The sequence below is a fragment of the Rhinatrema bivittatum genome, chromosome 2 (assembly GCF_901001135.1).
Source record: "Rhinatrema bivittatum chromosome 2, aRhiBiv1.1, whole genome shotgun sequence".
Taxonomy (NCBI): domain Eukaryota; kingdom Metazoa; phylum Chordata; class Amphibia; order Gymnophiona; family Rhinatrematidae; genus Rhinatrema; species Rhinatrema bivittatum.
In genome coordinates this window covers 161,748,919-161,770,582 of record NC_042616.1, presented here as the reverse complement: position 1 = coordinate 161,770,582, position 21,664 = coordinate 161,748,919, and the positions used below count along the sequence as shown (strand labels likewise).

The following is a 21,664-nucleotide window of genomic DNA, read 5'->3' as shown; positions in this document are numbered from 1 at the left end:
TCTAGTCTTTATCATCCGTGATGTTTTCCCTACGTACAATGTAGGACATGGACATTGAATTACATATACTCGCCTTGCGTAGTGCAGTCAGACAAACCTCTCAGATGGTAAATTTTATCTTGCAGGGGATGTTTAAAGCTAGACATAGTGTCAGTGTATGAACAAACTGTACATTGTCCAAATGGACTATGAAGGCCAACCAAAGATTGGTCAGGATTTATATGATTAAAGTCAGAATGTGTTAACATATCCTTTAAATTCCTGCCCCTCTGATAGGTGAAGCTTAGGTGACCACCATGAAACTCTCCAACAACTCTCTGCCAGTACTCAGAACCCGTCCTCCTCTTTTAGGAAGCCAGTGAGACCAGGGCCAAGGAAGTCTTTCTTTCACCAAAGGAAGTTCTATTGTAGTATCCTCTGCCGCCTCGCTCCTGTCAACACCATCAGAGCTCCCATGGCCATCCTAGGCAGCAGAGAGCCCCCAAGCCCCAGTCTGCTCTTCAGTCAACTCTGGGGAAGAGGATTTGACTGGGTCGTAGGGCGCGTAGGCCAGTTGCCCATACCTGGGATGATGGACCCTCCAGTCAAGGGCAAGCTATGGTTCTTTGCGATGTTGAGAGGTTAATCTTGCAGTCACTTGATCTTTCAGAGGATGTGTCTTGGGTCCTGGTGGCTTCTAGAAAGCCTTCCACTAGAAAGTCCTATTGACTGAAGTGAAGGAGGTTTTCCGTGTGGTGTGAGCAGAAGGCCCTAGATCTGTTCTCCTGTCCCACACAAAAACTGCTTGTCTACCTTCTACATCTATCAGAAACTGGCTTAAAGGCAAACTCATTTAGAGTTCATCTCACTGCAGTTGGCGCAAACCTCCAAGATGTAGATGATACGCCCATTTCTGTACACCCTATAGTTGTACATTTCATGTGGGGCCTGCTTCAGTTGAAGCCTCTTCTAAGGCCTCCCGCTGTACCTTGGGACCTCAACATGGTGTTAGCTCAGCTGATGAAAGCTCCTTTTGAGCCACTGCGCACAACCTGGAAGGTTGCATTTTTTGGTGGCGGTCACCTCAGCGTGCAGGGTCAGTGAGGGCCAGGCCTTAGTGACTTATCTACCTTACATAAGTTTTATCATGACAGGCTGGTTTTGCTAACACACCCTAAGTTCCTGCCTAAGGTAGTGATGGTCTTCCATCTTAACCAGTCAGTCGTCCTACCAGCATTCTTTCCCAGGACCCATTCGCACCAAGGCAAATGAGCACTGCACAGTTTAGACTGCAAGCGAGCTTTAGCCTTCTATGTGGAATGGACAGAAGCCCATAGATAGTCCACCCAACTTTTTATTTCTTTTGATAGGAATGTGTTGGGCATTGCCGTTGCCAAACAGACACTATCCAGTTGGCTAGGAGATTGTTATGCCTAGGTGGGACTGCATCTTGGGGTACATGTCAAGGCTCATTCTGTCAGAGCTATGGCAGCGTCGGTGGCCCACTTGTGAGCAGTTCCCGCAGAGGAGATCTGTAAGGCTGCGACTTGAAGTTCACACATTCACATCTCATTACTGTCTGGATAGGGTGGCTAATGTGACATTGTTTGGCTAGTCTATCGTGTAGAACACAACTCTCCCACCTAGGGCCCGTTGTTTGGGTTCAGGCGGTCTTCCCTTCTGTTACCAACAGCATCGGTGCTTTTGTGCCCATTGGTACCTGGTTGGGTGTCCGTTGGTCCCCTTTTGTGTTGGGGAGCAGCCAGTCGCTAGGGATTCACCCATCTGTGAGGACTACCATCCTGTTCGTCCTCTGAGAAAGCAGAGTTGCTTACCTGTAAAAGGTGTTTTCCAAGGACAGCAGGATGTTTTTCCTCACAAAACCCATCCTCCACCCTGCAGAATTAGGTTTCTCTTATTTTTTTTTTTAATTTTAATTATAATTCTCTGTTAAAAGACCGGAGAGGGGACCCCACATGGACACGTTATAGGGCATGCTGGGCATGCTCAGTGTGCTTAATCAGAGTTCTAGAAACGTGACGTGTTTTCCGCATCTGATATCACCCATGTGTGAGGACTAACATCCTGCTGTCCTCGGAGAGCACCTGTTACAGGTGAGCAACTCTGCTTTGTGATGAAGGGAACACAATTTGCCATGGCCTCCATAGCAGCTCTTACTTTCTGTTTTTTTCTGGTATCCCAATTGGACATATTCAAGCAGGCTCTGAGACTTTTCTTCAATGCTCATGTTAATTTCCTTCTGTCCTTGGCCAGTAACTTTATTTTTTTACCTTCTTCATTCTCTAATCAGATTTCCTTGGCCCTTTTTTACATTTTATGTTTTCTTTGTTCCGCTAAATGGCATCCTGTTCCCCTTCACCTTGTTCCCTTCCCCCCCACATTTCAAATTTTTGAGCAGGAAACTAGAAGTTGGGCAAGTCTCAGTTGAATTTCTCTTATGGGCATCTTTTCTCACCATGTCAGAAAAGCAGGTCAGCAATTTCAGATTTATCCATCACTGACCATCACAAAGTAAGCTGCATATGCCTTGGGAAGGACCACAATGTTGATGTAACAACATAGGTAACATAATAGGGCAAAGTAGTTTGGTTTTAGAAGGATAGGTCAAATGCCTTCCTTCCCAGAGGACTTAAGCCCAGCTCACTGAAGCTGGAAAATATAAGGCAAATTGACAATCTAAAGAAAGTAAATCATCACATAGTATACATCTCACGGTGTTGAAAGAAATGAAAAAAGAACTTGCAGACATATTAGTAATTTATAAACTATCTTTAGAATCATCTTTAGTATCTGAAGATTGGAGGGTTGCCAACATAATGCCAATCTTTAAAAAGGTTTCAACGGATGATCCAGAAAAGTACAGACCAGTGAGTCTGATGTCTGTGCCAGGCAAAATAGTAGAAGCTGTCAAAAAGAACAAATTATTCAACATATAGATAATCATAATTTAATGGGACAAAGCCAACATAGATTTCCTCAAGGTAAGCCTTGCCTCACCAGTCTCCCATATTTTTTTATGAAGGTGTAAATAAACCTATTGGTAAATGTGAGCTAGCTGATATGAATTATCAGGATTTCCAGGAAGTGTTTAACAAAGACCCTCATCAATCTTCTGAGGAAATTAAAAAGTTATGGGATAAAAGACAATGTCCTATTATGAATTGGGAACTGATTAAAAGATAGAAAACAGAGCGAAGGTCTAAATGGTCAGATTTCTCAATAGAGAATGGCGATTAGTGGCATTGCCCCATGGATCTATTCTGGAACCACTGATTTTTAAGATATTTATTAATGACCTGGAAATGGGAACAACGAATGAGGTAATCAAATTTCCAGATGATGCAAAATTATTAAAAGTTGTTAAATCACAAGAGGATTGAGAGAAATTGCAAGAGGACATTTGAGACTGGGAACGCAGATGACATTTGATGTGGATAAATGCAAAGTGATGTGCTTACAGAAGAGCAATCTAAATTATAACTACAGAATGCAAGGTTCTACTTTAGGAGTCAACACTCAGAAAAACGATCTAGGCATCATCATGGATACTATTCTGAAATCCTCTACTCAGTGTGCGGCAGCAGCCAAGAAAGCAAATATAATGCTAGGAATTATTAGAAAAGTAATGGAGAATAAAACAGAGAATATCATAATACCTCTGTATCGCTCCATGGTGCCGACCACATTTTGAGTATTGTGTGGATTTCTGTTTATCGTATCTCAAAAAAGATATAGCAGAATTAGAAAAGAAACTGAGATGGGAGACCAAAATAATAAAAGGTATCTTACAATTCCCCTGTGAGGAAAGGCTAAAGATGTTTAGGACTCTTCAGCTTAGAGAAGAGATGACCGAGGAGAGATATGATTGATTGAGGTCTATAAAACAGAGGAATGGAACAGCTGAATACAATTTGTTTGTTTACTCTTTCAAAAAGTTGAAATACTAGGGGACATGCAATGAAATTACTAAATAGTACATTTAAAACAAATAAGAGAAAATATTTTTTTTACTCAACACATAATTAAGTTCTGGAATGCCAGAGGACATGGTGTTAGTGTAGCTGGGAGTTCCTGGTGGAAAAATCCATAAACTATTAAGGTTATGAACTTATTTACTGTAAATGAATAAATAAGGTGGATGTGGGGAAATTCACTGCTTATCCTTGGGATGTGCAGCATGGAATCTATATACCTTTATGGATCTTTCTAAGTGCTTGTGACTTGGATTGGCCACGTGTGGAAATCATATAAGTATACTGGGCTTGAAGGATCTTTGGTCTGACCCTGTATGGCAAATCTTATGTTCTTAAACTGGCTTGAAAAGCTCAACACTTGGTAGTCACTGCATCCTCCAGAGTCAGGAGAGGATAGGGGATAGGGAAATACCTATAATATCTGCATGTAATCCGCTTTGTTATATACTTTGAAGTGCCGAAAAGCAGAATATAAAAATCTAAATAAAAAAAAAAAGATATTTTGCAAGACTGTGACATTCAGGCCACATGTTCACATCTAGTTACTGTCTGGGCATGGTCTCCCATCAAGATAGTAGATTTTGGACAGCTTGTTCTCCATAATCTTTTCGAAGGGTAGATACTAACTCTCTCCCTATTACAGTGGTTCCCAACCTTGTCCTGGGGACCCCACAGCCAGGGGTTATTCTGAAAACCCAACTGTCTGGGGGATCCCCAGGACAGGGTTGGGAACCACTGCCCTATTAGGACCTTGCTATATGATTTCTGTGTAATTTTCCATGTTGTCAATAGTCTTTTAAAAAAAATGAAAAAGGGGTTGTCTTCAAGAAAAACATGCAGTGGCCCTTTAATGATATATGTTCAATATAAAAGGGGAAAAGACAGCCCTTATCTGGGGAGTCCAACTTTCTTTTTTAGAAAATGCAAAGTTGCTTAATGGCAACAGATGTTCCATGAATGTAGGAGTTACAATCACGCAAACGCAAATTTTGTTTTGCTCAGAGCCATATTTAATCATGTGACCCAATTTTGTAAGTTGTGAACTTCTGTCTTCATAGAGTACCTGCTTTAGGTAAACAATTTTGCGGTCTTTACTAAAACAGAGTTATGCATGTTACTGGCATAATATATATTTTATTTGTTTATAGAATTGTCCCTTGCGACGAAGCCATATGACAAAACTCAGCCTGTTGAGGGACAGATCCTTTGTAACTATCAGCATTTGTAGAATTAAATTTGGAACACTTCAACATGAGATTTTGACGTCTTCATTTAAAGGACAGACTATAAACATTCTAGGCTAGATTTCTTTGGTCTACAATATCTACACTGTGGATCACTAAAAGCTAGAGGATGGGAATGAATGAAAAAAAGCATAGGGGTAGTGGGCCTGGGGGTAACCTTCACAGAGCGGCAGTTGTTACCCTTAACAAAAACATGGAGTAAGCTGCACGGAGTGGCATTTACTACCATGGGGAGCTTGCTGGGCAGACTGGATGGACCTTTTGGTCTTTTTCTGCCGTCATTACTATGTTGCTATGTAATAGACAGGCAAGGGATTGCATTTATTATTTTTAGGCTGGATTTGTGTGCACCTTTTGAAGTCTTTAGTTTTTATTGACTTGAACTAAACTTCTAGTAGTAATAAGATAATATAACTATAATCTATGAAGACAAGAATTAGAATGTATAGCAGTGAATGATGGCATAGACTTAATTGGGATCTCAGAGACATGGTGGAAGGAGGACAACCAATGGGACAGTGCTATACTGGGGTACAAATTATATCGCAATGAGAGAGAGGAGCACCCGGGAGACGATGTGGCGCTTTATGTCCAGGATGGCATAGAGTCCAACAGGATAAACATTCTGCATGAGACTAAATGCACAATTGAATCTTTATGGGTAGAAATCCCTTGTGTGTCGGGGAAGACTATAGTGATAGGAGTATACTACCGTCCACCTGGTCAAGATGGTGAGACTGACAGTGAAATGCTAAGAGAAATTAGGGAAGCTTACCAAATTGGTAGTGTGGTAATAATGGGAGACTTGACTGGGTAAATGTATCATCGGTACATGCTAGAGATATGAAGTTCCTGGATGGAATAAATTATATTTTTATGGAGCAATTGGTTCAGGAACCAACAAGAGAGGGAGCAATTTTAGATCTAATTCTCAGTGGAGCACAGGATTTGGTGAGAGAGGTAACGGTGGTGGGGCCGCTTGGCAATAGTAAGCAAATCCATGGTTCTCATGCTAAAATTTCAAAAGGGAAAATGAGAAAAATTGTTAGAAAAAAACTGAAAGGAGCAGCTACAAAAGTAAAAAGTGTGGTCATTGTTAAAAAAAAAAAACAAAAAAAACCCCATCCTAGATGCACAGTAGAAAGAAGGCAAAACGATTACCAGCATGGTTAAAAGGGGAGGTGAAATAAGCTATTTTAGCCAAAAGATCTTCATTCAAAAATTGGAAGAACGATCCAACAGAAGAAAATAGGATAATGCATAAGCGTTGCAAGTTAAATGTAAGACATTGATAAGACAGGCTAAGAGAGAATTTGAAAAGAAGATGGCCGTAGTGGCAAAAACTCACAGTAAAAACTTTTTAAAATATATCCGAAGCAGAATTCCTGTGAGGGAGTCAGTTGGTCGATCAGATGATCGAGGGGTGAAAGGGGCACTTAGAGAAGATAAGGCCATCGCGGAAAGATTAAATGATTTCTTTGCTTCAGAGTTAACTGGAGAAGGTTTTCATGCATAATGATTCAGATGGATTGAACCAAATCATAGTGAACCTAGAAGATGTGGTAGGCCTGATTGACAAACTGAAGAGTAGTAAATCACGTGGACCGGATGGTATACACCCCAGAGTTCTGAAGGAACTAAAAAATGAAATTTCAGACCTATTAGTAAAAATTTGTAACCTATCATTAAAATCATCCATTGTACCCGAAGACTGGAGGATAGCTAATGTAACCCCAATATTTAAAAATGGCTCCAGGGGTGATCCGGGAAACTACAAACTGGATAGCCTGACTTCAGTGCCAGGAAAAATAGTGGTAAGTTTTCTAAACATCAAAATCACAGAACATATAGAAAGACATGGTTTAATGGAAGTCAGCATGGCTTTACCGAAGGCAAGCCTTGCCTTACAAATCTGCTTCACTATTTTGAAGGAGTTAATAAACATGTGGATAAAGGTGAACCAGTAGATGTGGTGTACTTGGATTTTCAGAAGGCGTTTGACAAAATTCCTCATGAGAGGCTTCTTGGAAAAGTAAAGTCATGGGATAGGTGGTGATGTCCTTTCGTGGATTACAAACTGGCTAAAAGTCAGGAAATGGAGAGTAGGATTAAATGGACAATTTTCTCAGTGGAAGGGTGTGGGCAGTGGAGTGCCTCAGGGATCTGTATTGGTCCCCTTACTTTTCAATATATTTTTAAATGATCTGGAAAGAAATACGAGTGAGGTAATCAAATTTGTAGATGATACAAAATTGTTCAGAGTAGTTAAATCATAAGCAGATTGTGATAAATTGCAGGAAGACCTTGTGAGACTGGAAAATTGGGCATCGAAATGGCAGATGAAATTTAATGTGGATAAGTGCAAGGTGATGCATATAGGGAAAAATAACCCATGCTATAGTTACACAATGTTAGGTTCCATATTAGGAGCTACCACCCAAGAAAGAGATCTAGGCGTCATAGTGGATAACACATTGAAATCATCGGTTCAGTCTGCTGCGGAAGTCAAAGAAGCAAACAGAATGTTGGGAATTATTAGAAAGGGAATGGTGAATAAAACGGAAAATGTCATAATGCCTGTGTATTGCTCCATGGTGAGACCGCACATTGAATACTGTGTACAGTTCTGGTCGCCGCATCTCAAAAAATATATAGTTGGAATGGAGAAGATATAGAGAAGGGCACGAGGTTAGAGCCGCCTATGATGTTTATGAGACAGCTTCACATGTTGCTGCATCAGGCATTACTGCCAGAAGGTGGGCCTGGCTCAAGGCGTCTGATCTACAACTAGAGGTACAGGATAAACTGGTTGATCTCCCTTGCCTTGGGGATAATTTATTTGGCTCCAAGGTACAAGATGCAGTTTCCCAATTAAAGGAACATACGGAAACTTTGAGGCAGTTATCCTTCCTCCTGCATGACTCATCCACGCATACTATGCGCCGGCCACCACACAGAGACATCAGGTGTCCCTTCTACAAGCAACGCAGATACTATTCCCCTGCATCTAGGCCGAGACCTCCTAGATCACAACAGAGACCTCAACAGCGACAACAGAGAATAGCTAGGACCCAACCACCTCCTCAAACTGGCCCTGCTACCAAATTTTGAGGACACGCTCAGAGAACAAAGCCTATACGCCAACCCCCACTCAACCCTACCAGTAGGAAGCAGATTGTCCATATTTTACACCAATTGGACCTCAATAACTTCAGCCCAATGGGTCCTCTCCATAATAAAACAAGGATACCAACTCAATTTCCTCTCAATTCCCACAGAATTTCCACCCAATCATTCTCATCTCAGCGAAAATCACATCCTTCAACTTCAAATGGAATTGTCCACCCTTCTGACAGCCAGGGCTGTAGAGCCAGTGCCCCGGACTCAGCAGGGCAGAGGATTCTACTCCCGCTATTTCCTCATTCCAAAGAAAACCGGAGGCCTCCGCCCCATCCTAGACCTCAGAAATCTCAACAAATTTCTAAAGAAAGAAAAGTTCAGGATGGTATCCCTAGGCACCATGCTTCCACTTCTTCAAACAGGAGATTGGCTTTGTTCTCTGGATCTTCAAGTCGCTTACGCTCACATTCCAATATTCCCTCCTCATCGCAAGTATCTGCGCTTCATGGTGGGGCATCAGCATTTCCAATACAGAGTACTGCCCTTCAGACTTGCTTCTGCTCCCAGAGTATTCACCAAATGTCTGGCAGTAATAGCAGCACATTTACGCAAACAAAGTGTCCATGTTTTTCCATATCTGGACGCCTGGCTCATCAGAAGTCACTCTCAAGAAGGAGCTCTCACCTCCCACAGTCGAACCATTTCCCTGCTTCATTCCATGGGTTTTCTCATCAATTATCAAAAATCCCACCTTACTCCGTCTCACCTCCTTCAATTCATAGGTGCAGACCTGAACACCATCCTCTCAAGAGCCTTTCTACCCGAGGACCGAGCAGAAACACTATCCCTCTTGGCAAGATCGCTTTGCTCAAGCAAACAAGCAACAGCTCATCATTTTCTAACCTTACTAGGCCATATGGCCTCCACAGTTCATGTCACTCCTATGGCAAGGCTCGCCATGAGAGTAACCCAATGGACATTACGATCACAATGGATTCAAGCCATTCAACCATTACATTCTGCAATTCAAGTAACCCACCAACTACGCTCCTCTCTCCGTTGGTGGGCGAACAAAGACAATTTGCGTAAGGGTCTACCCTTCCAACAACCAGTTCCACAGATAACATTAACTACAGATGCATCCACCTTGGGTTGGGGAGCTCACATAAACAATCTCCAAACCCAGGGGATTTGGACAAAACTCGAAGCAACATATCAAATCAATTTTCTGGAGCTTCGAGCTATACATTATGTGCTGCATGCATTCAAGGACTGCCTTTCACACAAGTCTGTTCTCATCCAAACGGACAACACAGTCACCATGTGGTACATCAACAAACAGGGAGGTACGGGCTGGTATCTCCTTTGTCAAGAAGCCGCTCAGATTTGGGAGTGGGCCCTCAACCACTCAATGTTTCTCCTGGCCATGTATCTGGCAGGCATTCACAATATAGTGGCAGACCGACTCAGTCGTCAGTTCCAACCACACGAATGGTCCCTGGATCCCTCAGTAGTGACCAGGATATTTCAACGTTGGGGACAACCAACAATAGACCTCTTTGCGTCACATCTGAATCACAAAGTGGACAAATTTTCTCTACACAAACAAAAGAACCAGCCAGCCAAGGACGCTTTTGCTCGCCCTTGGAACTCAGGCCTACTATACGTGTATCCTCCGATACCGCTCATAACCAAAACTCTGGTGAAGCTACAGCAAGACAAGGGGACCATGATACTCATAGCCCCCTATTGGCCTCGTCAGGCATGGTTTCCCACACTTCTCGACCTCTCAGTCAGGGATCCCATTCGTCTGGGAGTAGCTCCCACTCTCATAACTCAGGATCAGGGTCGGTTGCGCCATCCCAACCTCCAATCCCTATCCCTGACAGCATGGATGTTGAAAGCTTGATCTTACAACCTCTCAATCTTTCAACCAGTGTATCTCAAGTGCTTATAGCTTCACGTAAACCTTCAACACAAAAGAATTATTCTTCAAAATGGAGAAGATTCACATTCTGATGCAGACAACAGGCTATTGATCCTTTCAGTTGCCCCGTTACTTCTCTACTGGAATATTTATTCCATCTTTCAGAATCTGGTCTACAGACTTCTTCTGAAAGGTACATTTAAGTGCAATCTCAGCTTACCATAACAACATGGGAGATGCACCTATATCCACACAACCTCTTGTCAGTAGGTTTATGAGAGGTTTAACTAAACTTAAACCACCAATTCGGCCACCAGACACAGCATGGGATCTGAATGTGGTATTAACAAGACTTATGCGTTCTCCTTTCGAACCCATAGATTCCTGTGATCTCAAATTTCTCACATGGAAGACTATCTTCCTCATAGCTATTACATCAGCTAGAAGAGTTAGTGAATTACAAGCACTTGTAACATACGCCCCCTACACAAACATTCTTACATGATAGGGTGGTTCTCCGTACACATCCAAAATTCCTTCCTAAAATAGTTACGGAATTCCACTTGAACCAATCCATAGTTTTACCCCCTTTCTTCCAAAGGCCCCATTCTCACCAAGGAGAACAGGCCTTACATACTTTGGAATGTAAACGTGCTCTATCCTTCTATTTAAACCGCACGGCAATCCGCAGGAAATCCAATCAACTTTTTGTTTCTTATGATCCAAACAAACAAGGGAAAGCAGTGGGTAAACATACTATATCCAGTTGGCTAGCAGATTGCATACAGTTTTGCTATGAAAAAGCAGGCCTTCCTCTCCAGGGGCGAGTAAAGGCACATTCAGTAAGAGCAATGTCAACATCTGTTGCACACTGTCGCTCAGTACCAATTCTGGACATATGTAAAGCACCAACATGGACTTCGCTTCACATCTTTGCAGCTCATTATTGTCTCGACAAAGAAGGACGACGGGATTCAGCCTACGGACAATCCGTCTTAAAGAACTTGTTTCCAGTTTAAACCCAACTCCTTCTACAACCAATCTGCTGTGATTTTCGGCTGACTCATTTTCAACAACACCACTTCACTGTTGCCTCTGTACTAAATGACTCAGCCTCTAGCTTGCTAATCACCCATATGTGAGGACTAGCATCCTGTTTGTCCTGGGATAAAGCAAAATTGCTTACCTTGTAATAGGTGTTATCCCAGGACAGCAGGATGTAGTCCTCACAGAACCCACCCGCCACCCCGCGGAGTTGGGTCTCATACCTTTTATAATTTTAATTTTGCTAAAGCTTATTGCTACATACGAGACTGGAGTGAGACCCCTGTGGAAGAGAATATCATGGCACGCTGGTCATGCTCAGAAGCCTCAGGCTGCCAGTCAAAAGTTTCTAGAAACTTTGACAGAAGTTTTTCCCGCGATAGGGCTCCGTCAGTGACGTCACCTATATATGAGGACTACATCCTGCTGTCCTGGGATAACACCTATTACAAGGTAAGCAATTTTGCTTAATATACAGTTGACACTTGACAAATAATTGACCAGCCAGATCTAAACATCATAACGTCAGTCATGCATTGTCAATGAGCCAATGGTATACAAAATGCACAAAAACTGGGTATAATTCCAGTTTTTGGCATGACACTTCCAAACATTTTCCCATACAGCATAGTAGCCCTCAAGCTTACTTTTTAAAGCAAATGTAATGCACTCCAAAATGGCTAGCTCTACAACTTTAGTTCATCAAATGGAAATTTGTGGTGAGGTCTTCCAAAAATACGCAGTTGTCAATCATTCCGCTTGCAGCAGATACCATCCTTTTATCCTTCTTAGACAAGTCCTGCTCATCCCAACAGTTCAACAGAGAAAGAGTAATGTCAGATCCCATAATAGCAAGAATTATCCCTCTAAGTTCAGCCCAGAACTTTTCTACTTCTCTATACCCCACCACATGTAGATATAGCTCCCTTGCACTCAGGGCTGGTTTAAGGGGATTAGATGTCGTAGACACCTTTTGCCTTGTTTCCCCCCTCCCCCCCGTCGTGGCCCCGACTCCTTCCAGTTGTTTTATTTTGGGTCGTGAGCGGGCCTAGCTTACCTAGTACTTCCGCCGGCCCTGCTTGCACTCCACACTACTGCCAACACAAGGGACTTGAAGCACCAAATCTAGAAGAAAATAAAGGATGGCAGTACTTACAGTGTAATAACAGGTGTAATAACAGTTCCTGCTTTTTTGGTTTGGAAATGGAGCACCAAATCAATTGTCAGTGTCATCAAGATCTGTACCGAGATCCCCGGAGCTTGATGGTACCCAGGTAGAGAGTCCATCAAGCTAGGTTAAGAGAATATTGCACAAATCTCATCTTTGGGTGAGTTTCCTCACTCCGAGGGTCATCAAATGTTCACAAGAGAGCACTGTTCTATTCGTACATCTCACATTGAATGTCAAAGTGGCCCCTAACCCCCTACACTAATACCTAAACCTCACCTCGAGTTACTAGGTGGGCCTCCCATACAGATATAAATACCTATCTAGGGTCAGGACATTATGGCTAGTCTCTCTCTCCCTCCCTAGGTCTCTGATAGCTAGGTGGATGCTCTGGGAGCTTCAAACTACCAAAACCAGCATCCATGAAAAACATTGCAACAGGTGATACAGCTGTAACACAAGTATCACAAGGCTTAACACTCCTGAAAATGTAGCTAAAATTGGCATTAAAGCCACACAAAACAGTAAACCCAGCCTACTCCCACCCCTAACTCCTCCTCTTTTTCAGATTTGCATCGCACCATACGATATGGTGCTATCGCATGCGTTAAAGGCGTTTTCACATGCGTTAACGGGGCTTTTCGCATGCGAAAACACCTTAACGCATTTTGATAAATGAGGGGGTTAGCTAGTAGAGCTTTTGTTCAGCTGAGCATGCCTCGTGAGCCCTCTGTCTTTTTTCATCTGAGCTCTAGCACAGATATTTCCTCTATCGCTCTCTTTTTCTGTGAAAACCTTAATTACTTTTTTCTTAAAAGGTGCCTCACTGCCTCAGCAGCCCTCAAACAGCTCTTTTCAATGCTATTTCTAAAATAGTAAATACATTTTTTTCTATGCAATGTCAGATAAAAAGAAAGCCACAATGAGTGGTTTCAAAGATTGCATTTGTGATAGGAGTATGTCCATTACCAATGGACATGAGTTGTGCTACTGCTCCTGGGTCCAGACCACAACCATGCTAACTGTTATGACTGTGGACAGATGTCCCTGCATACACAAAGATTGAGGGACTGGAAAATGGGGGAACTTTGTAAGTCTCTCAGAAGCCGCAGTTTCCTTCTGTCAGATTGGGCGTACGCTCTCATATCCCTTGTATACAGACTGTTAAATGTGGATCAGTCCATGATCAGAGAAGTTCTAGTTGTTCTGAGCCACAATTCACTTATTTTCACTAACTCCCCTTCATATATGGCTTCTGCAGTGGGGCCTCCACAGCCAGTGGGACCAGTTAACTCAACCCTTGATAACCAAAGTGACAATTTCACAAGAATTGAATCAGTAATTACACTATTTCATCTGCTTCCTCATCAACATACAATGGTAACGGGTGCCTCCATAAAAGGTGGGGGGGTCCACATGGGGCCTTTCTGAACTCAATGACCTTTATCATTTATGGAAAAACTATTTCAGATCAACCTCCTAGAATCGAGAGAGATAAGATATGCTTTAACAATGTTCACTTACTTTTTCCATTAAAACCGACAACCAAGTAGCCATGTTCTACATGAACAAATAGGGAGTCACAGGGTCATGGATTCTTTGTCAAGTGCTGATAAAAATATGTGAATGGCATATTTGCAAGCTGACTTGCAAATGACCTATCTTCTAGGGATCTCCAACACAGTAGTAGATCACCTCAGCAGAGTCTTTCGACTACACAAATGATTTTTGCAGCATTCAACAGCTAACAGATTATTCAGTCGATAAAACTTCCAGCAATCGACCTGTTTGCATCAGAGCAAAACAGAAAACTGGAATGGTTTTGTTCCATTCTTCCCAGCAAACTCAGATCTGCTTAGGATGCTTTTCTATTCAATTGGAATGTAGATTTTATGTACACTTTTCCTCCAATTCCACTGATAGCCAGAATGGTGCAAAAAATGCTCAAAGACCAGGCCCATCTGATCCTTATAGCTCCAAAATGGCGTAGACAAGTTTGGTTTGCATATCTAGTAGAGCTGTCCAACAGCCCTCCAGTATCTCTCGGGTCAGATCTACCCTTATTAATTCAAGAAGAGGGATGACTGTTTCATCTGAACCTTTCCTCCCTCAGCTTGACAGTTTGGATATTGAATGCTCAATGATCACTGAATTGTCCTTACTCCAGTTGGTAGAGGACATAATAGTGTCTGCCAGAAAACCATCAACCAATAGAAAATATGGTTTTAAATGGAAAAAGTTCTCCACATGGTGCCAACATAATACCTTAGATCTGTTTGCATGTGAACCCAAACAATAACTGAGATATGTACTCTGTCTTTCTGCTTCAGGACTTAGCATCTCATCAGTAAAAGTATAAGCATAAGTATAAGCATCTCATCAGTAAAAGCCATAGCAGTTTACCATGCACGTATTGAGGGAAAACCAATCTCCATTCATCCGTTTGTTTCCAACTTCTTGAAAAGTTTGTGGCATGGGACCTAAATGTGGTTCTGACACAACTGAAGCCGCCATTTGAATATTTGAGTAGGCTTCTCTCAAGTACCTAACATGGAAAGTAATATTCCTTGTAGCAGTAATGTTGGCCAAAAGAATTAGTGAACTTCAGGCTTTAGTTCATTTGCCTTACATGCAGTTCTTCCATAATAGGGTTTTGCTCCACACTCATTCAAAGTTTCTACCAAAAATGGTATCAGCTTTCCATATTAATAAAGCCGTTGTGTTACCTATGTTCTTTCCAAGGCCACATGCACATGAAGGTGTGAAAGCCCCTCATATCTTAGACTGTAAAAGAACCTTGGCTTACTACAAAAAATGGACTCAGCCACATCATCAGACTTTGCAACTATTCATCTCTTACAATGCTAACAGACTTGGACATAGCAGTGGCCAAATGTATATTAATCAGCTAGCTAGCAGACTACATCACATATTGCTGTATGCTAGCAGGACTACAAATTATGTACATCATCAAAGCTCATCAGTTTAGAACCATAGTTGCATTGGTAGTTCATCTGTGAGCTGTACTTCTCGAAGGTATCTGCAAAGCTGCAACATGATCGTCTGTACACACCTTTGCATCTCATTACCAGCTAAAAATAAATCCAGACAAGCAGTTTGTGTAACCTGTTCACTTAGTAGTCTTCTCTCCACGATAGGGTCCAGGTTGCATGTTCAGTAAATGCTCCACTGCAATCTTCAGCTTGGGATTCCCCCATGTCAAAGCTAATTCAGCTCTATTTGTCAATGAAGAAAGCAAGTTTGCTTATTGTAAATGGTTGTCTCCATAGATAGCAGGATGAATTGCCATGCTAAATACCTGCCTTCCTAGAGAGTTGACTACCTAGCTACTGAAAATTGACTGAGGGGGCTCATGAGGCAACACCTATGCAGGAATTCCCACACATGCTCGGTAGAGCAAAAGCTATATTAGCTAAGAGATGGAGGTCCTATCGATGCTGCCAAATGACTTCACCCACATGTCATGGCTAAAATTCATCCTGTCTACGGAGAACATTGTTTATGGTATACAAACTTGCTGTACCCTGTAACTCTGTAAAAGCAGCATCAGATGCAAAATGAAACTTTTTATTTAACATCTGAGAGTTAATTTTAGATGTTTTATTTTTAAATAGACTAATACATTTTATAGATTTCATAGTTCTTATTAGGAAATGGCACACAGTCTAGGAAAAAGAATTAATACATTTATTTATTTATTTTTAGATTTTTTTTATACCGGTGTTCCAGTATGAAATACTGATCACATTGGTTTACATTGAAACTGAACATAAATATTTTGCCTAGAGGCATTACGTAGAACAAGGTTGTAGAACTTGGAAAAGGGTAAACCAGATCAAAATTAACATTGTAATGAAAACAAATTAGCTAACAAGTCTCATTGAGCAGTATAAACAAAAACATAAAAGCAAAACAGTAAATGTCACATGAGACCTGCAGCAAGAGTGGATACAGAGTCAAGTAGAAGTATAGAACATGGGGAATGCGACGATGAGGAAATCTTGCTGACTGTAGGGGAGAAAAGTGCTTATTGTCCTGTAAAAGCTTGTTTAAAGAGCCAGGTTTTAAGTTTCTTTTTGAATGTAGAGTGGCAGATCTCTAGACGGATATCCTGCGGGAGCGCATTCCATTGAATGGGGCCAGAAGTAGATATGGTACGTTTCTGAAGCGAGGATTTTGTTGCGGGAGCATGGAGAGTGCCTTTATATGCTCCTCTGATGGGTCTAGCTGAAGAGTGAGGACGTAGTTGGGTGCTTAAATGAAGTGGGGATATATTGTGAATTGATTTATGAATTACAGTGAGCACTTTATAAAGAATCCTTTGCTTAATTGGAAGCCAATGGAGGAGTTTGAGAATGGGGGTGATGTGATCTCTTTTATTCGTATTTGTAAGGATTCTGGCTGCAAGAACCAAGGGGGGGGGGGGGGGGTAAATCTGTTCCCTGTTTGCACTATAGTCATTGTTAAATAACAGAATGAACATTCCCAGTTGGTTTTCCTAACTTTAAATCACCCAACCAAACATCAGCAACCACTTTTGTCCTTTATAATTCTCTGCCTTCCAGAGCCAAATCTATATACTAATTCACCTATGGGGGTATAGGAACAGGAATATAATCCTCCAAGTATCACTGTATGGGATGCCTTTCCTATCTCAGCATTATTATGATTTTACACTCTTAAGGAAGAAATTTGGATATCCCTCATTATTTGGAATGTGCATTTGCACTTTTAGCACATATATATTGCAGGCTGTGTTCAAAAGGAACACATTATTTCCCTTTGAAAATTAGTAAATGCAAAGTGCACATGCTAAAAGTGTTCATATACTTTATACCTGCTCTTTGTGTAGGTGGCCAATAGGAGATTAAATACCATGCATGCATTTGTATACTTATACATACAGAGAATTATAAAGTCTATGGGACTACATAGATGTGGATGGAGTGTTAAAGGGCTAGTTCCCTTGGCACAAATTGAGTAGAGAAGCTGTGGAATTTTGCAAACAGCGGTTGTGTGAGTGCAGAAAATTAGCGCGCGCACACTTTATATAAATATTTGGAGTTTATACTATACATAATAAGTGGTTAAATTGGAATATACTGGAAACTCTATGAAGAAAAGTGTTTCTACATTATAAGAATTTGAGATGTGGTATTTTGCATTTTGAATTGTAAAAATTACATTGTGTCATTAGTTTTTGTGTTTTTAAATGTGTGAATGGTTGGGTGATAGTTATTTACGAATTTTAATGGTGTACATGTTTACAGGTTTGATACAATAATAAAAAGTGTTGCACAATATTGTACTGTAACTTCTATATAATTCTCTATATGTATGTGTATATTCAATTATTAGAGAATTTGTTTTTTGAGTTATTCCCTATGTGTTGTTTGCATTTGTATACTTGACATGAACATGCCCAAAGAAGTGCCAATCTTTAATTTGACTATTTGTGCTCACTGTAGAAACCCACATCTACTTTTATCCAGGCAGAGGGTTAGTAGTTATCAATTAAGCATTTTTACCAGAGTAAAACATTATTTACCTAGATAACTGACTTTGAAAATCTCCTACACCTAATTAGTACTTGACTTTCACTCCAATTTTATCTTTCAAGATAGAAGTATAGTATCTGACACTTTTTGCTTGAAATGTTTCTTAAGCCATAAAGTGATTGTATTAGGTTGCAAACAATTTAAAACAAATTTGGCTAAAACTAAATAAGGAGACAGTAAACTTGGAGTAGGTTCTAAAAGTAGTGAATATTTTTAATCAGGTTAGACCTGGGGATGTAGTGCATTTACATTGCACACTGTGTTTAAAATAGAATAACATGATTTTCTTTCTTTTAACACAGAACTTTTAGGTATACATGGGCAAGCAACTGTAGGTTTTCTAACATTAATGGAATCTTTAAGATACTGTAAGGTAAGGTGACTTTTTTCCTTTTTTAAAATTTAAAACTAAATGTAATTTTCATTATACATTTATTGAATGATATCCTCTGCCTGAAACATCAGGTTGTGGCAAATGTAGCTATGCCTTCCAGATTTTAAATTATGAGAGTCAGAAGTTAGAGTGCATTTTTTTGGGAGTAGTAGATTTCATTTACTACTTCAGACTTCTTTGTGCAAAGACTGTGCCACACAGGATAGCATCACTTATGAAGTACATAATTGAAATAGATAAGTTGGAGTGTTTTGATTTCTAATCTGCCTTTAAATGTTTTGTTTGCTTATTGTCACCATATTTATTGTTATGGTTAAGCGGTGTTTGGATGGATTCTTGGGTACTGTGGCAGATGACCATGCCCACGGGGAAGGGCCCTGTGGAGAGCCACAGTACTGGGCTAGGCTCAGGACGCACAAACACAGAATTAGATCTTTTATTGTACAGCTTGAAGTATACCACCAGAGGTGGCAGTAGGGAGGTAGTCTGGATGTAGCAGTCTCCGGACCCTTCTCACTCCGTTGGTACAGGGGAAATCCGGTGTAGGTTTCCCAGCAAGGCAATGCTGTAGAGGAGACAGACTTAGAGTACCCACTAGATGGTAGCTGTAGGTATGCGATTCCACCAGGCTGAAGTAGATGGTTGCAGGCACCGAGGCAGGGAGAGTAGACCCTCGAGGAGCGAGTACCTGATCACTGTAAGGCACCTGAAATAAAGCAGAGGGTCCCCGAGGAGCGGGTACCCGGGTTAGTCAATACCCCGAAGGGCAGAGAGAGAGCTTCCAGCGGCAGCACGGAAGCGGCAGAGTAGCTTAGACCGGACGAATCCAATCCTTTGCTAACTCGGTGAGCTAGCAATCAAGTGCAGGCTATATACCCAGATGGCGTGACATCACTTGAGGGGGACGCCTCCGAGGTTCACGCCAATGCTGGAATAAAGACGTGGGTGGCACGCACGCACCCTAGTAGGTCCTTAGGAGGAACATGGCAGGAGGCAGCACCAAAGCCATTCCGGGGACGCCGGAGAGGGCGGCTTGCAGATGTGGCAGTAGCCATTTTCCCAAGGTAAGCGGGAGGAGCCGTGAACAAAGTGAGGCAAACGGGGCGAAGCCATCTAGGACCGATGAACGCAACATTTATTCTGTGTTCCTTATTGCTCAGAAGTCACTGCTCTCCTTCACAGCTTGGATATATTGATGTCTGACAAGCAATTGTGCTGACTGGGTTGATTTTATTTTATTTTACCCCCAGTGGCTACATAGCAGAATTATAAGGAAAATATGTCATAAAGATATCCAAGCACTGTACAAGGTGAAAATATTAACCACTAAGGAGAGAATAATACAAGGAAAATGGGGTTGAAAGACAATTTTTTAAAGATGAAATCCAAAAGTCAGTCAAAACTGGAATAGTACATCATCAAAAAGTTAAATATCCAAACCAGAAACTAAAGGAAAAGATATACCCATAGATATGAATACTGACTCTTCTTACCTTGCACATATGCAATAAGTGACACTTGACTGCCAAGACTGCCCATAGTTTATGATTGTCTAAACATAAAGACCAGAAATTCAGGATCTGAGCTATAGTCTTTGAATTGTTTTCCTGTGCTGAAGAAATTGATACAATACATACTATAGATGATGTGTGTACTTTAACAAGATAGTACTGACTTGACTGCTGCTAGAAAGCAGAACTGGTACATCACCTCTTCACAATACAGTATGCTCAGTGGACAAGCAGGATAGTAATCAGCCATACAGGTGGGTGATTACAGAAGAAAGCTCTCTGAGCTCAGAAAATCAGAGGTTTTTCTGAGTATGCATGGGGATTTCTGAGATAGCTGTCACACAAGTCTCCAAGTCTTTTTTTTTTTTTCCATCTGCTCATATGTAAGGATGCATGTTTGCTCTCGCTCAGCTGCTTGTCAAAAGATTTTGCTTATGGGAGATTTTACTTAATTTCTTTATTTTAATTTCTTCTTTGACTTTTATTTTTTTGTTTTTGTGTTTTTTGTTTTTATGACCCCCACCTCACAAAAAAGAATACTAGTTTTTCTATTCAAATTTTAAAATCTTAATTTTACTTAGCTTCAGCTGTATTTCCAAATGCAGACAAACTGGGCTTCAAAAGAGATCTCAGATTTTTTACAAGATGTCTTTAGCAGATCTGACTGCTGCATCCAATGTTTGAGATTGTCATATTATGTCCCTGTCTGCACCATCTGTGCTGAATGTCTACCAGGTCAATAAAATTGATGAGTAACGCATTCAAAGAATTTGAATTATTCTCAACCTTCTGGAGCAATAAAAAGGAAGCAATCATCAGCTGAGGAACCAGTTCCTAAAGCAAAAAAGGTCATAGTCCTCTCAAACAGCATGACTTGGAAGTCTTGGTGCAGACATCATTCCCACTCTTTTTAAAAAAAAAAAAAAAAAAAAAGAGGATAACTGCACTTATCAGAACCAAAATAGGCCCCATCTATACTGATGACTCCTCTGCACACAATTAAGATGTTTTTATTTCTCGGCACAGAAATCTCACTAGTGCCAGCAACAAGTAAAGACACTGTATCCTTGTCAGAACCATCAACTTCTTGGTGCCCAAACAGATATCGGTGCCAACTAGTTAAAAGATATAATTAATTCTGAAACTAAAGCCGTGCTAATTTTAGATGTGAAATCTGATAGCTCTTATATGAAGATTCTTCCTCCTAATATGGAGCATTACTGCTTCATGGGGAAAATATGGCTTGACTTTGTCAAAAATTACTTAACATTTCTGCTTTTCCCACCCAGTTTTTTAAAAAAAATGGCCAAGGTGATTATGTTTACCTTACGGGAGGAAATAAATGGGGAAGATATATTTGAAGCTCTAAAATATATTCAAGCTCCAAGACACATAGTAGTAGTAGTACATAGAAATTTACAAGAACACCAAACATGAATGTGGCAAAAGCTAATTTCTATCTTATCTGTATCAAGGAAGTTTGATCTTAAATACAAGGTGCAACCTTATTCTGTTCATGAGTCAGTAGTTGTAGAATGAGCTTTGAAGAAAACAATGTGCTTTTAAACTCATTCTAGTACTCCTACCAGTAAGGATGCTAAATTACTATAATGATGTAATCTGCTGAGAATTGTAGATCAGCAGAATATACATTTATTAAATAAATATGAACATAAGTGTCACAGTCTGGCAGGCTGGAGTCC

General features: G+C 40.9%; 1 protein-coding gene across 1 annotated transcript in view; it reads left to right on the top strand.

Annotated features, from left to right (window-relative positions):
- MINDY3 (MINDY lysine 48 deubiquitinase 3) overlaps positions 1-21,664 on the top strand; it is a 696,716-nt gene that overhangs the window by 308,861 nt on the left and 366,191 nt on the right. The window contains exon 9 of the mRNA XM_029588822.1: positions 18,359-18,429. Within this exon, the coding sequence (XP_029444682.1) occupies positions 18,359-18,429 (71 nt within the window). The remainder of the gene's footprint in view (positions 1-18,358; positions 18,430-21,664) is intronic.